Source organism: Neophocaena asiaeorientalis, unplaced genomic scaffold, assembly GCF_003031525.2.
Source record: "Neophocaena asiaeorientalis asiaeorientalis breed wild unplaced genomic scaffold, Neophocaena_asiaeorientalis_V1.1 scaffold93, whole genome shotgun sequence".
In the NCBI taxonomy this organism is placed as follows: domain Eukaryota; kingdom Metazoa; phylum Chordata; class Mammalia; order Artiodactyla; family Phocoenidae; genus Neophocaena; species Neophocaena asiaeorientalis.
The window spans coordinates 1,465,931-1,482,705 of record NW_020174273.1 but is presented as its reverse complement, the minus strand read 5'-3'; the positions used below and the strand labels follow the sequence as shown (position 1 = coordinate 1,482,705).

At 41.9% G+C, this 16,775-nt stretch overlaps 1 protein-coding gene across 10 annotated transcripts in view; it reads left to right on the top strand.

Annotated features, from left to right (window-relative positions):
• Positions 1-16,775, top strand: part of DROSHA (drosha ribonuclease III) — a 129,218-nt gene that overhangs the window by 81,633 nt on the left and 30,810 nt on the right. For all 10 annotated transcript variants that reach the window (XR_003004624.1, XM_024755761.1, XM_024755760.1 and 7 more), the window contains 4 exons: positions 3,988-4,047; positions 5,397-5,496; positions 9,335-9,437; positions 11,641-11,711. Coding sequence is in view for 9 of the 10 variants with exons in the window: in XM_024755761.1 (XP_024611529.1) it covers positions 3,988-4,047; positions 5,397-5,496; positions 9,335-9,437; positions 11,641-11,711 (334 nt within the window). In the remaining variant the exon portion in view is untranslated. The remainder of the gene's footprint in view (positions 1-3,987; positions 4,048-5,396; positions 5,497-9,334; positions 9,438-11,640; positions 11,712-16,775) is intronic.

Genomic DNA, 16,775 nt, shown 5'->3' with positions numbered 1-16,775 from the left:
TTTAGTTACAATTTAGTTTGCTAGTATGCTGTTGAGGATTTTTGGTCTGTAGTTTTCCTTTCCTGTGACGTTTTAGTCTGGTTTCACTATTAGGATAATACTGGCCTCATGTAATGGGTTGGAAAGTTTTATATGTTAGCTTTCCGTATTTTATTTTTTGATTTTAAGTGATACCTTAATATATGAATATTCTCACTTTGTGGCCTGGAACCCCTGAGGAACCTGGGAAGGAAGTAGGCTGAGTCTATATAAACTCATTAACACCCTGGAAAACTGAATGGAAGTAAATGCCAAATGCTGATGGGGCTCTGATGTTGCTCTCAGGAGGCTTATCTCTGTGTGTGAAGCACAGCAGGTTCTATTTTGAAAGCCAGTAGAGGAGGTTGCTTGAGGGCGGCTTGCTTTTTAAAATGGGGCATTGAAGAGTTGAATAGCCAGGTTTGTCCCTCTTGGGATCCAGACTTAGACGGATGAAAGGTAGGTAGAGCAGGGTTGGAAGTGACAGAGTTGAGACACTGCTGCAGCTGGTAACTGGCCTCCACAGTGAGGTAGGTGCCCAGCTGAGCTAGTGCAGCTTCCTTTTCTACCTTTTTCTTCATATATCACTTTTCTTTTCAAATAGACTTGCCTTGACGTTGCTGTCTTTTGAGGTTATCATAAACCAAACTGTCTTTCCTCTTCAATCAAGAGGTAAAAAGAAAGGCAGGACAGAACTTTAAAATTCCGGTTTGAAGATGATCACATGCCTCACTACTGTGTTCTGTGAGGGTGTAAGATCAGAAAAGGACTGTCTAATTAGAGGAGCCCTTAATCACACCCTCAGGGATAGCGTGGCCATGGTTTCATTTTACCTTGCTATACTGTGGATTCTCCCGATGACCGGTTCTGTATTTTAATAAGTGAAACCCTTGGTCCCCTGCAGCCCCTTTAGCAAGGCCGCACACGCAATAGACACCTCGTTTTCAACGATGAAAGCACAGGTTTAAGTGATCTTTGTCTCATCTACCCAACCACAGTTATTGGTATGTAAATTATGTCTTTTGGTAGCATAGTTTAAACCTCGTGGTTTATGTTTTCTTACTGTGGCAAAGGGAACTATAGCTGAGAAACTGTGTTCTTTCTGAATTTACCATTTTGAAAATGATACCATTGATAGACAATCTCTCTTGTCCTTTGGCTTCTGCCCTGGCCTCTGCTGCTTGTGCTGAGAGCCTCTTGCAGTAGATCTGATCTTTCGGCTGATGCAGAGTCGACCCCAAGTTTCTGTTCAGAAAGATCCTCCCAGCCTCGGTGGCCGGGCCGGCTGCTGCTTGGCTGCGGCTGTCCAGTAGCCCCAGCTGTGTCAGTACAGCCCTGGGAGCCATACTGAAGAAACTCAGGCGAATGTAATCCAACAGACATTTATCCAGTGCCTTTTGAGCTTGAGGCAGTTCGTGGATATTTTACAGGGATCCAGAGGCAAGTAAGACAAAGCCCCCACTCGCCAGGAGGTGTGACTGCCTGGGGTGGGGTGGGGTAAAAGTGCCGTAAACATAAGTAACTTCATATAAGGAAGACCCTGCTAAGTGCTTCAGTGAAGGTCAGAAACAGAACATACACAGCAGACTGGGGGCTAAGGAGAGCTCTGGTGGTTGTTCACGGATTATAGGTCAGTTATGCACTATGCACCAGAATAATTGCATCCACTGGAAGCGACTTGCCCTCTTCCCTGTTTGTTTCTTTCTTTTTTTTTTACATCTTTATTGGAGTATAATTGCTTTACAATGGTGTGTTAGTTTCTGCTTTATAACAAAGTGAATCAGTTATACATATACATATGTTCCCATATCTCTTCCCTCTTGCGTCTCCCTCCCTCCCACCCTCCCTATCCCACCCCTCTAGGCGGTCACAAAGCACCGAGCTGATCTCCCTGTGCTATGCGGCTGCTTCCCACTAGCTATCTACCTTACGTTTGGTCCTGTTTGTTTCTTAGTTTGCTGTTACAAAGTGGGATGCAGTAGTCTCTGCTCCTTGGAAGTATATCTTTGAAACGAACACTATCCAATTTCAAATGTCAGTGGTTATATCTCCTCCCAAGCAAGCATGCTCAGAATTTCAGACTAGAGAAAGGAAAGAGAGAGCCAACGAGCTAGTAGGTTGTTTGGGGAATCTGTGTCTGGCACTGAAGGTGGAGGAACAAGGCAGGTAGGGGAGCTTGGTGGAATTCTTCCCCCAGCCCCTCTGGGTACCACTCCTCGCCCCTGCCCATCCTGCAGTGCAATTAGTGCCGCCTTCTGCCAGGTCTCCCTTCAGGCTGCCTCTCCAGGCTTCATCTTGCTATTTCTGGAGCCTCCTCTCTAGATCTTAGCTGTAACCTGCTTGAAAGCTTTCTGTGACGTCTTGTCACCTACTGAATAAGTCTGAACTTCCCCACCTGGCAGTCTCAGCACCCAGTGATCCAGGCACATCACTCTCTTCCCTGTGGCTGTCTGCACACCAGTAAGACTGAGGGACTTGATGTGCTGCCAGACGTACCCTCTCCCTTCCCTGAATGCCAGCAGTAATTGTGCCTGTGGAATGCCCTGTGTACCCTGTGACATCCTGCCCAGATCCTGCTGGCATTTGTTTTATTGTGCATGTTCTGGTTCTCCCAGGTATTATAATTGTGTCATAGTCTGATTTTTTTTTTTTTAACTGTGAGCATTTTGAAGGTCTTTTGTCTTACTCTCTTTTTTCTTTTTTCAAATTCTTTTCCTTTTCCAACTAATGCCTTTCACAAAGCAGGGGCTCAGTAAATAAGTCTTAAAGGAAAGAATGCGATTCATGACATTACTTTTATTCCGGGTTATTTACTCGTTGACTAGAAATAGGGAAATGGGGGCACTAGGAAAGGTCACGGTCAGAGCCATCAAAAGTTTAAATGGCTGGTTACTCTCTTAATCTGATTTGGGATCAGCTAGCGTTTACAAAAAGACACGAAGACTTAAAATTAATAAATAAAAATCTGTCTGCCTACCAAAAACTACAAAACAATTAACTTTTAGGGTGGCATCATCTCAAGTGAACATGCCGCCCATAAGTTTTTAAAGTGTCACTATTTAACCACGTAGATCTCAGTTGTGTAGTTATATTTAACTCATGCACATTACAATGAAATGTTACCACAGAGAAGGTCTCTGAAGGATTAGGCATTCGGTTCAGCCTTGTACTCCAACGTGAGAAACAGCCTGTGAGAAGCACATTCATCATGTAATTAAGATATAAATAAAATGCAATCTCTGCACTGAGGGGGAGAGTATTAATTTTGATGAGGGACTCAGGCAGGGATTCATCTGGAGCTCACATTTTGCTAGACCTTGAGAGATGGGTAGGTTTTCAATGTGTCTCAGTGCACAGGGGAGAGCAGAAGACTCCAGGGCGGCAAGGAGCTTGGCCTGAACAGAGGCACTGAGTATTTTAGGAGATGCCCTTTTCAGAGAGGACCAGGCAGTTTTGGAACAGGACCCTGTGCATAGGTGGGAGAGGATAGCAGTGGACAGTGAGACTGAAAAGGTGGGTTAGGCCTATTTTGAAGGACTTTAGATGCAAGGTTAAATTTAGAATTTGGAGTTTGGACCATGGGAAGCTAGAACATTGTACCAAAGCTGATTTTTCAGTGTCCTAACTCTCTCTAAGAATGCATTCTCCTTTCTCTCGTCCACCTGATAGTGGTGTGGAAAGAGTCCCAATTGTTAGGGTGATGTCTCCTTGCTTTAAATCTGACTCCCAGGGGGAAGGAAGCACCAGGGTGGGAAGCCTGAGACACGTAGTATGAGGGGACACTCCCTCCCTTTCCCACCAGGCAGCCCCTGTACCTCCAGCTAAGATGGCCATCAGTGTTCTTGATTATGAGGAATAAGGTAGGGTGCTTTGATTACTAAAGAGCTAACCCTCCATATCCTTTTCTTTGAGAAGAGAGGGAGGAAATATAAATGTGTGCTATTTTAAGTGATCTTTTTAATTCTGTAGGATTAATCATAATGAACGGTTGGAGTTCCTGGGTGATGCTGTTGTTGAATTTCTGACCAGGTAAGTAGGCTTTTCTGCCATTTCCCAACAATTGCATTTTATAGGTAACATACTTAATACATACCTTCTTTGTAATTAGCCAAATAAGGCCTTGAAACACCATGTTTTTGGTCTCCTCTGTAGAGCTTAAAAGCTACATGTCTGTGGCTCTTGCCCTCACTGATAACTTGCACTCACTGATGCTCTAATGAGCAAGATTACAGGATGAAAGGCTACTGTCTCTGTCCTGTCAAGTTTATGTTCAAGTTGCTGCAGCCAGAAGAGATCAGCTTGTCTTGGTCTAGATGCTTCAGAGCTTCCATTCAATTTGTAGCGAAAGGGATGATATTTTAAAATGTCATTTCATTTTCTAGGATTTGTCTTTGATCCCTTTCTCACTCTTCCTGAACTCAAGGGAAGTAAAGTTTACAAGAATTTTAATAACTAGATTTTGGGGTGTGTGTGTGTGTGTGTGTGTGTGTGTGTGTGTGTGTGTGTGTGTGTGTGTGTGTGTATGTACGTGTTTCTGTATGTTTTCTCCGCAGAAATATTTTAGGGTCCTTAATTTGGAGGTAAGGGTAGGAAAGTACATTTTGTTTTTTCATTACTCATAAAATTTCCCTTTTAAAGGGAGATAACACATGTTTCTCTTGGAACTGTCTTGAGCTATTTTTATGCTCTTTAGGTCATTTCTTTTCCCGGAAGGACATAATGCGGCAAAGGGGCTGTTTTCTAAGCTTGTTCTCACTGGACACAGTAGGACTAGACAAGCTCAGCTGCCCCGATCAGCAGTGGGTCTGAGACACCAGTGTGAGAGTTAGGGGAGCGCAGTTAGTGTCATGGTCTGAACGGGTCTTCCATCGGCCTTCTTCCTAATTCCCTTACTTTCCTGATCAACAGCGCCGGTTCTGTTTGCCACTCGTGTTCCTGTTCCTGTCCCTGTCTGTACTTGTGAAGAACGTGCCACACAGCTGCCCTGCTCAGAGCTCCCAGGCTCCTCTTCAGGGGCCCTCATAACCCAACCCAAGCAAAGCTCTCTGTTTCCAGGCTCAATTTTCATGTATTATCCAGATAGGTTTGCTCTCAGCAGCGTATGAATGTTTGTTCAGGTCTTTGTTGTTATCATATTTCAGAGAAATCTTTTTACAGAAGTTAATGTGAACGTATGAGTGAATGGTGTTGTTTGGGTTTTAGCACATTCAGATATACCGTGCATACTGTTTAACTTTCAAAGACCCTACAGTTTAGTTCACTTCAGCTGGTATGTATTGCCCAGATATTATGTGTCAGGCCTGGTTTTTGGACTCAGAACCACAGACAGAATATTGTGATACATGTTTACTTATATGCTTTTTTTTTTTTTCTGGCAGTGTCCATTTGTACTATTTGTTTCCTAGTCTAGAAGAGGGAGGATTAGCAACCTATCGGACTGCCATCGTTCAGAACCAGCACCTTGCCATGCTAGCAAAGGTACGTCAGATATCTGAAGCAGTCCATGCATAATTTTGCATTTGAATAAGTAACCCTTCAGGGTGCATTAAGGGTTTAATATTTTATAGACGAGGAAGGACTTTTTTGTTTGGGTTTTAAGGATTCAGCCTTATTAGTTCTGTTACCTTAGTGAGTTTCACCAGCAGCCAATGAACTCCACAGTGAGGTAACTTGATAAGAGAAGAGGAAAAATTTGACAGATGTGCGTGTACAGAGTTAAACATTTGGGGAAAGGAACATGAGAACAGAGTAAAAGAAATGAAACATTTCGTATTTTCCCTTTGTGTAATATTTCTGTATTATAATTGTTTTTAATTTACTTTAACAAGCAGAATTATAGCTTTGAATAGAATACTCCAGGCCATTTGTATCCACAGGGGATGCTTTACAGATCTTTGAGAATTCCCCCCAAATCACAAATCCTGTTAATTAAGATTTAGGTTTTAGGCTGTTCAGCTAGCCACGTTGACTTAGCTGAGTGACTAACAGAACCTTTTCTTGATTTAGATTCATGGTAGGCATGTTTCTTACATTATCTCATTTGATCTTCCTGTCTCTGTGCAGTGTCTTTTTTAAAAATTAATTTTTATTGGCGTATAGTTGCTTTACAATGTTGTGTTAGTTTCTTGCACTGTCTTATCATAAATCATAACGGATAGGACATGGGCACTTGCCTGGGCCGTCAGAATACCCACAGGGGGACCATGGACAAATTGTTATTCTCTTTGCCAAGCCACTGCTTTCTCATCTATAGAATGGAGATGGCATTAGCATCTACTACACAGGGTGGTTGTGAGAATTAAATGAGATTATCATTTGAGTTTTAATGATTCCATTTGTAAAGTGCTTGGTGCAATGCCTGTTCATAGTAATCACATAAACACATGAATAAACTAGTAGGAGTTAGTTGTTTTTATTGCTGCTGCCACTTATAAATTACATTTATAAATCATTACATTTTATAGGCCTGTGGGTTTATTCAGTAATAAGGGGAACGGTGGCTGTTAAATTCCCAAACAGTAGTGATCCATTAGAAAAGGTTTTGTGAGTTTTCCTTGATTTTTGCCTTAAGTAGTTTTATTTTTCTTCATTTTGATATAAATGTTGAAATCTGGTAGAAAAGACTAGATAAAACCCATTCTAGTTTTATGACTGATTTTTTAAAAAACATATTTATTTATTTTATTTATTTATTTTATTCCGGCTGCATCAGGTCTTAGTTGTGGCACTCGGGGTCTTCGTTGCAGCGTGCGAGCTCTTTGTTGTGGTGCACGGGTTTTCTCTCTCTAGTTGTGGCGCGTGGGCTCCAGGGCACGTTGGGCTCTGTAGTTTGCAACACGCGGGCTCTTTCGTTGAGGCGTGCTAGCTCAGTAGTTATGGTGCACAGGCTTAGTTGCCCTGAGGCATGTGGGATCTTAGTTCCCCGACCAGGGATTGAACCCGCGTGCCCTGCATTGGAAGGCAGATTCTTTACCACTAGACCACCAGGGAAGTCCCTGACTTCTTAATTTGATCTTGCCAAAGTATTAATTACATCTAAAATGTGGTTACTTTTATCCCACAGTTTTCGTGTTAGCAAGAGTGCATTGCTTTATTATATATAACATCCTCATCATAGCTATGTTGGTAGGCTTTGACCTAGCTTCAGTGGCATTTGAGAATATAGACAGTGATGCCTTCAGGAAAAACTATAGGCAACAGGTATGCTAACTTGGTTTTAGCCTTACAGTGAATGAAATTCCACAATCTATGTAAAACTGCTTCAATGTTTAGTTGATTTAATTGTCAAGATGCTTCCTGATAGTTCACGTAAGCGTCCATTGGAAATACCTTTAATAAGTAGATTGTCAGCACGCTCCCCCCACCTCGCCATTGTTTTCTTTTCAGTTTCAGATATAATAGAATTGCATAATTGTTTTTCAGACAATTGTAGGGAGGATATTTACAAAGTGTGGGAAATTACCATAGTATGAACATGGATGCTGTTACATAACATAGTGGGTGCTGTACAAAGCCATGAGTTATGATGGGGGTGGCCAGTTTCTCCCGTCAGGGATCTCTGTGTGATCTTCCTCTACCTCAAACCCTGACATTCCCATAGCACTCAACACTCATCTCCTCCAGCAGTAGGCAGTGGTGGTCTTACCCTTCTTCTGTCTAGACCAGTGGTTCTTAACCATTTGGGAGGAGGGACTTGGTGGAGGAGCAGCGCTGACTCTGAGAAGGTAATGAGAGCTCTAGGTCAGCGCTCCAGACAGGAACATTTTAACACGTGCACGGTGGAGCACCACTCTCCTTTTTTAAATTTCCACCAATGCCTTCATGAAAAAATAAGGATACAGAGGAGGTATTATGAGAAGTTGGAAAATTCATAGCATTCCAGAATAGTTGTTTATAATATAAAATATGGCTTGCAGTCTACTCTCAAGCACGGCTCCAGAGATAGCAAACAATTGGATTTTCCCAGTGAAGTTGTGAAACAAGTGAAATTTACATATTCTAGTATAAACTCTTGCACTTGGGGATCAATTTTTTAAAAAGAGGTGGTTTCTGCTGTTGCATTTGTGGTAGTCAAAACTCTCATTTGAGTTTATAATACACTCATGAATTCCTAGGAATACAAAATACTGATAGCATATATGTCCCATTTTTATTGTCCCTTTTTCCAATGTAAACAGATATGGGTATTTTTAACATACATATCAAGACATACACAATCTGAGTCTCTTTTATCTGAGAGCTGATGAGATTCATATTGTCCTAGGTTGTTCATTGACTTGCGACTTGTTCCATATTATGTGGCATGTTATTGCTTAGTAAGTATTTATTGAACTGAATTACATGGTAATAGAAACAGATTCATTGCATGCTTATGCAATGTCTGTATCTTTCTCCTCTTATGGAATGAATTATGATTTCCATTTATTCAATCTCAGGAGTTTTATAAAAAACCATACTGTGTCTAGTTCTAAAAGGACTTGATTTGTACATTGTAATACAATAGGATAAGAAATAAGTAGGTACTGAACTCAAAATAAAGAGAAAATACGGGTAAGACAGTAAGTGAAGGCGGAAGTAAAGTTAGTGTGCATGGATATATTCATCAAGTCCTAAACAATTTCTAGAACTGGGCCGTAAATTTGTCTCTAAACTTGTGTGAGGCCAAATAAAAAAGAAAATATAATTCATTATAAACCGTATTCCCAGAGCCCTTAAGATAGTTCCAACCCGTTGCTCAGATCTCACTGAGACTTTAGAAGGATAAGTGTGGAAGCCTCAAAGCAGACATAAGTGCAAAGATATATGGCTCCCCAAATCCTTGTCAAATAAAAAAAAAAGATTTAGAGATGTAAGACATTTTGAAATCTTCTGAGGGTCCCCATTTACTCTACCACATAAAAATCTCTTACATATGGTACAAACACCGTCAGTACCACATAACTCTGGAATCCTAGAGGTTAACTTTGGGTTGGGTTTGTATCTCCCTAGACGTATTGGGTGAACCCAAGGGTATGGTCTTGTTACAGAGTCTTATTCCAGCTTAAGCTAGTCCTTTTTCTGAACCTGGAATTGGACAGCTCAGATCTGATCAGTTCTGAACCAAATTGGACCATCAGAGTTCATAGAAGCTTGTTTGGGGAAAAGTCGAGGTTTGTCAGCGCTAAGCCATATGTAAGGACTCGTAGGGAATGGTGACTAAATTTTCACATAAGGCCAATTAAATTGTAACCATACCCCTAGGAGATGCTGAGTTATTACAGTTACAATACGATTTTGTCGATTTTTTTCTTACTTTCTGTCATTTTGAATTTCGTAGAAACTGGAACTGGATCGATTTATGCTTTATGCTCATGGACCTGACCTTTGTAGAGAATCAGACCTTCGACATGCCATGGCTAATTGTTTTGAAGCATTAATAGGTAATTTCTCACTTATAGTCTAATTTCCTGCATGTCTGCAATGTCTGGAGGGCACATAAAATTCAGTGTGAAGACTTGGGACAAAATTACTTGTTCCCAAAGCATGTGAGGCTCCCAGTATAATACGCACCTCCTTATACTATAGTTATTGTAGTTCCTCCAGAGCAGCAGTCATGCTTTCTTTTCTTGAAATCCTTGTACCATGTCATGTACATGCTTAGTATATACTGAACTGAAGTGCAGTGAATTAATATGGGGATGGATTACTTGCCAGATTTGATTCAGGATCACATACATAAATAAGTTGCTGGTGAGGCCCTAATACTGTTTTTGATCACATTTTAAACTATTCACAGGATTTTCTGATTTAAACATCTTGAAGACACCACATATTTAAAATCCCAGGGCTTGGGCCTCTATAACTATTGTTTATTCACTTGAAGCAAGGCTGATGCAGACACTTTACTTCCTCACTCAGGCTCTTTACTTCCTCAGTTTCTTTTTTACTGTAACTAGAATATAATTAGCTGTTTGTACAGGAAAGTTATGAAGAGTTAATTAGCTGGTGATTGCAAGTATGCTTTACAATGAAACGTTTCAGTAGATTGACAATTCCTTGATTTTTTAAGGTAAATGATTGAGTGCATTTTTCAAAGGGCTTTGTACTTCCTTATCAATTTTGCCCTCGTTCTTTGAAAATGAATATAAAAGCTTCCCATTGTAGTTCCATGCTGATGGTGGTAGCAAGAGAATGTTTAATAATTATCCACAGTCTTTTTTCACAGGTATGTCTGTTTTGCACAAATATGTCTATTTTCAGAGGGTTTGTCACGTGGAGTGACTGTGCTCTGTAGACATAATACTTTTGACAGTTAATGTTACAGTTGGCCCCGTAGCCTGGCACACATGATTCAGTTCCCTTTTGTATCATTTATTGGCTCTGTATCTTTGCCAAGTTATTGAATCTCTTTGAGGCTCAGTTTCCCCATCTATGACATGGAGATAGTATCACTTACCTGACAGAGTTGTAACGATCTTAGTATCTGATCCTGGTTTCATCAAATCCAGAGCAAAGTTCCATTTCCTTTAACCCTCCCCAAAATCACCTACTATGGGTCCCAGTCCTGTAAATCTTTTCTAATACCCTCTTACTAAGGTGCCCTTGAAGGTGAAGATAAGAATGTGAAAATGCTTTGTACAGGGCCTAGGGCATGAGTGACCCCCACAAACCCCTACTACGACTAATACTGTCATCATCATCATCATTATCGTTATTATTATCATTATTACTACAACTGTTGATAAATAATAAGTGTATTTAGTCATCAAAAGCCCTGGTGACTAAGTATCTGAATATTTTATGTGGAAAATAGCCTTTCTGAAGACAGATGTAAAAAATATGATTTTAAGAACTAGCCTATTCCAGTTATTTGACACCCAGTTAAGATGTTACTATAGTACTTACTGGTTATGATGAATGGTAAACATGTGTACAGTGCTTAGTTATTTCAAAAATTTTTAATAATTATTTCTAATTAAAGGTAAAGGTTATCCTGATTTTTATTTGCAGAAACCTTAATTGATCTGAGCTCAGATTTTACCTATGGTCTGAAATATAAACTATAAATATAGAAAATAAAACATAACATTTTCATAAAGTTAAGTATTTGTGCATAGTTCCCTTAGTCACTAATGGTTCATACCCATATCCTTCACAATAGTTCATAGTTGGCCTCTTTTTCTTACAAAATAAGGTTTATGTTTTAGTAAATTGAATTTCGTATTTCAGTCTAACTTATAACACAGAGCATAGCTAAAAGAGGGAAAATGCTACCTTTAAAACAATTGCTTCTGGGCTTCCCTGGTGGCGCGGTGGTTTGGAGTTCGCCTGCCGATGCAAGGGACACGGGTTCATGCCCCGGTCCGGGAAGATCCCACATGCTGCGGAGCGGCTGGGGCCGTGCGCCATGGCCGCTGGGCCTGCGCATCCGGAGCCTGTGCTCCGCAGTGGGAGAGGCTGCAACAGTGAGAGGCCCGCGTACCGCAAAAACAAAACAAAACGAAAAAAAACAATTGCTTCTGATCTTGTCAAATTTTTCTGTGAGTGGGTTTTGGCTTGCCTTTTTGCTTTTTTATGGAGATATGTAATTTTCTCTGAATATTAATGCAGCCTTCCTTTTGGCATTCTCTTCCTTTTATCTAGGAGCTGTTTACTTGGAGGGAAGCCTGGAGGAAGCCAAACAGTTATTTGGACGCTTACTCTTTAATGATCCGGTATTTATCTCGATTCATTTGATTTTTCTCAGTTATATATCATTACAGAAGATTTTATATCCATTACTGTTTGTATTTTAAAGAGCGTGTAAGAGAAACAAAAACCCCAAATCTACTATAGATGGTAGATTTCAAGCACTTCAAAAATAGCTTAGGGCTTCCCTGGTGGTGCAGTGGTTGAGAGTCCGCCTGCCGATGCAGGGGACATGGGTTTGTGCCCCGGTCCGGGAAGATCCCACGTGCCGCAGAGCGGCTGGGCATGTGAGCCATGGCCGCTGGGCCTGCGCGTCCGGAGCCTGTGCTCCGCTATGGGAGAGGCCACAACAGTAAGAGGCCCGTGTAAGTTCTGTGGACATTTACACTAGTTTGGCTTCTACCCGAAACCCCATCTTTCCTCAGGTCACTTTTAAGTTAAATATGAATACAAATAAGGTAGGACTTTGCTTTATTTTGAAGTATCTTGAAATTAATTATGATTTTATATTTTATAATCATTGGGTACCTACCGCATGCAGGCTTACTTGAAGCTATAGCCTTTTGGCTTTTCTGTTTATGATTTGTTTTTATGTAAGTTATGTAGACTAGATAAATGTATATTTATTTTAGAAAGTCAGTTCATAGGGAGTTTCTGATAGGGCTATGAATAAAGAATATGGAAGTACTTTTTTTTTTTTAAAGCAAATTATAGCTCAAGAAAAGATGATAGATTCTAAAATAATTCCTGTTGTTACTAAAGTATTAAGCTATTAATATTGCCAGGGCTACCTTTTTAATCCTGCATGTAATAGAGCATACTGGCTGCTTTTTGTACCCAAACAAGTCAATTTAACATTTAAAGGGAGCAGCAACTCTGTATTCCCGATTGAAATGTCATTATAATTGAATGATATAGCCCTCATGGAGCAGTAAAGAACATAGGAAGCCAGGCTTTTAAGCCTTTGTGAAACCTTCAATGTAAGTGGCTGTCAGATGTTATTACTGTATTCCTTAGGATAGTTTAAAAAAAAAAAAGAATCAATAGTTTTGAAAAATGGGGCCTGGATGATGCTCATATCTGAGGATTTGATCTTCTTTTACCTGTTTTTATAGAGATAGGTGGTGATTTTATACATGTGAATTTCTTCCCGGTGGGAGCATTATCTACAGGTGTTCCATGTCCCCCATTTTGTCCTACAACCTATAAACAAGTGTGCATCTCGATTTGTATCTGTAGCAGATGTATTTTAAGTCTTCTTCTCAAAACTTAAAATAACTTTGTTCTGGCCTTTATCTTTTGTTGGCAGTTTCAGCAACCTCTTTACTTTGTTTGCTCCTCCAGCCTTGCCTCTGTGTGCCCCCTCACCCCTTGAACCTATCCTTCACCTACTCCTGCCCCTGTCCTCCCATCTTACCTGCATCCCCCATCCACTCTGTGTTCCCGTTTTCCTGAATTATATGCAGCTTTATACCTGGTAGTCTTAATTGCATCAGTTTTGTTTAGATTCTCTTCTCTCTTTAAACTGCTTCTCTCCCACTTGTCTACTTAGCAGGCTTATCTTTTATTTCCAGTACCAAGTACAATGCTGGCCTGTGCAGAGTTTAATAAATATTTGTTAAAGGAATGAAATGGATAAATGACTAAATGAAAAAGCAGAGTCTGAACATCATCTTACCAATGGGACGCTGACATTCAGAATCTGTTTTAGTCATTTTAGTGTGTCTTTTGTGAAATTGAACAGGGCTTAGTAATATATGGTCTTCCCACTTCAGCGTTTTCAAGTGCGCACACTTGGACAGTCTAACTCATCTGACATCTCCATACTGGTTTACATCTCTTAGTTGTAGTATGTGAGAGATTTTGGCGAACCGTTGTACTTTTTCTTGAGTAATGGTTCTGTGAAAGTCCAGTCAGCCAAAGACAGCCAGAGACAAGCTGTAGGTCTACTGACTCCACGCATGGGGCTGGGGGAGGGGGCGGGGGGCATGCTCATAACAGGGAGGGGACCCTCCTTTTTGAGGCCTGGGCTGGTGCTGACCGGTTCCGAGGGGCCAGGAAAGCAGGGATCAGTTCTTGTTTGGTTGCCGTGTCTGAGGCCGGGTTAGAAGAAGCAGTGGGGGCTTCCGTGGTGGCGCAGTGGTTGAGAGTCCGCCTGCCGATGCAGGGGATGCAGGTTCGTGCCCAGGTCCGGGAAGATCCCACATGCTGCGGAGCGGCTGGGGCCGTGCGCCATGGCCGCTGGGCCTGCGCGTCCGGAGCCTGTGCTCCGCAACGGGAGAGGCCACAACAGTGAGAGGCCCGCGTACCGCAAAAAAAAAAAAGAAGAAGCAGGGGATTAATTTGGGATTGGGTGCTGTCAGAAGCCAAGGGGCAGTTTAGCTATTGAGTGTCCCTGGCAATCTTTATCTCGGGGCTAAGACATAGCAGAGCAGGTCAGAGGGCAACACTGTTGGGAGAGCAGTTGTTTCTCAAACCAGGGGGTCGTTCAGGATTTTACAGATGCTGTAAGACCTTGAGGGAAATGCTGTTTCCTGTTAACTTGGAAGCTGGCTTTATGTGCGTCGTCCTATCAGTCCTGTTAACAGAAGGGCTATTTTTCTTTCTTAGCCTGAACTACTTTTTACTCTTTCAGCCCCAGGATGATTTTGCCAATTCTGTGTTTTCAGGTCTGTGTGACCCTTCCCGGCTTACCCAGTACATTCAGAACCACTGTTTCCATTTGACCATCCAGTGACCCTCTTAGAAACATAGGGAGCAATTACTATGTAATCTTTCCTAGTCTCCCACTTGCCCCCGATACACACCTCTTTTTGTCTGTGCATATCTGTCCCAATTTCTCTGACCCAGGCCTTTTTCTGGAGCTCCAGAAATTGGAAAAAGTGTCTTTTCAAATTGCCTCTGGGCAGCTTCACCTGGGTGTTCCACAGACACCTAATTTCAACAGGTTTAGTATTTGAATTCAATGCCTTAGCCCCCAAACATATTTCTCCTTCTTTAATTTTATGATCTAAACCAGAAACCTTAGGGTATTCTTTTGTCCTTAAGCTTTTTTCTCCTCATCTCCATTCAGTTGCAAACCCCTGTCAGTTCGGTCCCTAGTATCTCCTGAGTGGGTTTATTCTTGGCCTTACTGCTGCTTTTTTTTTTTTTTTTTTTGCGGTATGTGGGCTTCTCACTATTGTGGCCTCTCCCGTTGCGGAGCACAGGCTCTGGACGCACAGGCTCAGCGGCCATGGCTCACGGGCCTACCCGCTCCGCAGCATGTGGAATCTTCCTGGACCGGGGCACGAACCCTCGTCCCCTGCATCACCAGGTGGACTCTCAACCACTGCGCCACCAGGGAAGCCCCGAACTGCTGCTTTAACGTTTGTCCTCCTCGTCTCTCACCTGCCATAATTAACCTGTTGTCCTTCCCTGCTGCTCTAGTCCATCATTCATGCTGCGTTTAGTGTTGTCTTCTTTTTAATGCACAGATTTGATTATGGTCTTTGTGGCTTAAAATCTTCGGTTTCTTTATTGCCTGCCAAAGTCTGTATTACACAACATAGCATTTAATAGTTCTCATAATCTGACTCCCATCTATTTTTTCGGTCTCCTTTCTTTTCACTCCCTCTTTGTGCCATTCTAGGAATTACTTTTTTTTTTTTTTTTTTTTGCGGTATGGGGGCCCCTCCCTTTTTTTTTTTCACTCCCTCTTTGTGCCATTCTAGGAATAATTTTTTTTTTTTTTTTTTTTGCGGTATGCGGGCCTCTCACTGTTGTGGCCTCTCCCGTTGCGGAGCACAGGCTCCAGAAGCGCAGGCTCAGCGGCCATGGCTCACGGGCCCAGCTGCTCCGCAGCATGTGGGATCTTCGCGGATTGGGGCACGAACCTGTGTCTCCTGCATCGGCAGGCAGACTCTCAACCACTGTGCCACCAGGGAAGCCCGGAATTACCTTTTTTTAATTTTAATTTTTTTTGAGTCTGTTATAATTTATTAACAAATAAGTGTTTATTTTATTTTTTGCTTTACAGTGTTGTGAAAAATTTTTTTTAGGTTTACAGCAAAATTGAGAGGAAGGTACTGAAATTTCCCATATATTCCCTGCCCCACACATGCACAGCCTCCTCCACTATCAGCATCCCTGACCAGAGAGGTAAAGTTGGTATAATCAATGAACCTGCACTGACATATCATAATCACCCAAAGTCCATAGTTTACATGAGTGTTCACTCTTGGTGTACATTCCGTGGGTTCAGACAAATATGTAATGACATATAGCCACCATTACAGTGTCATACGTTTTCACTGCCTTCAAATCCTCTGTGCTCTGCCTATTAAGATTTACCCTTTTGTGTGTGTGTACTTTGAGACCTATTATTTGTGTATGTATGGTACCCTGCTTTTGATTCCCTCCCTCTGCTGATGTACTGAATTCCTCAGTGTTCTGTGTTCTTAAGAATACAGCTGAGGGGCTTCCCTGGTGGCGCAGTGGTTGAGAGACCGCCTGCCGATGCAGGGGACACGGGTTCGTGCCCCGGTCCGGGAAGATCCCACATGCTGCGGAGCGGCTGGGCCTGTGAGCCGTGGCCGCTGGGCCTGTGCGTCCGAGCCTGTGCTCCGCAACGGGAGAGGCCACAACAGTGAGAGGCCCCCGGACCGCCAAAAAAAAAAAAAAAAAAGAATACAGCTGAAAAGTCACTTCCTTTTTGAAGCTTGATCTGACACCCCAGGCAGAGTTTTCCTGGCACTTGGTATATATACATCACTATTATAGAATTTGTCATAGTTTATTTAAATTATACTTATTTACCTTCATTCTTCCCCACTAGGCTCCTTTGAGGACAGAGATAGTGTGTTATTCGTCTTAGTAAGCTAATATGTAACAGGTATTCAATAAAAATATGCCACATGATCTAATGTCCCAACAGTCAATGCACATTTTCCAGAAGAGCAAACTGAAGGTAGAGGCTTTACCTAAGGTCCTTGGGCTAATAGAAGGCAGAGCTGGGATTCCAGTCGAGATCTTTTCCAGGGTATTTTCTCTGACCCCAAGGGGGCAACAGAACCTTATCTCAGTGTGCAGGGTAGAATAAAGGAAATGGA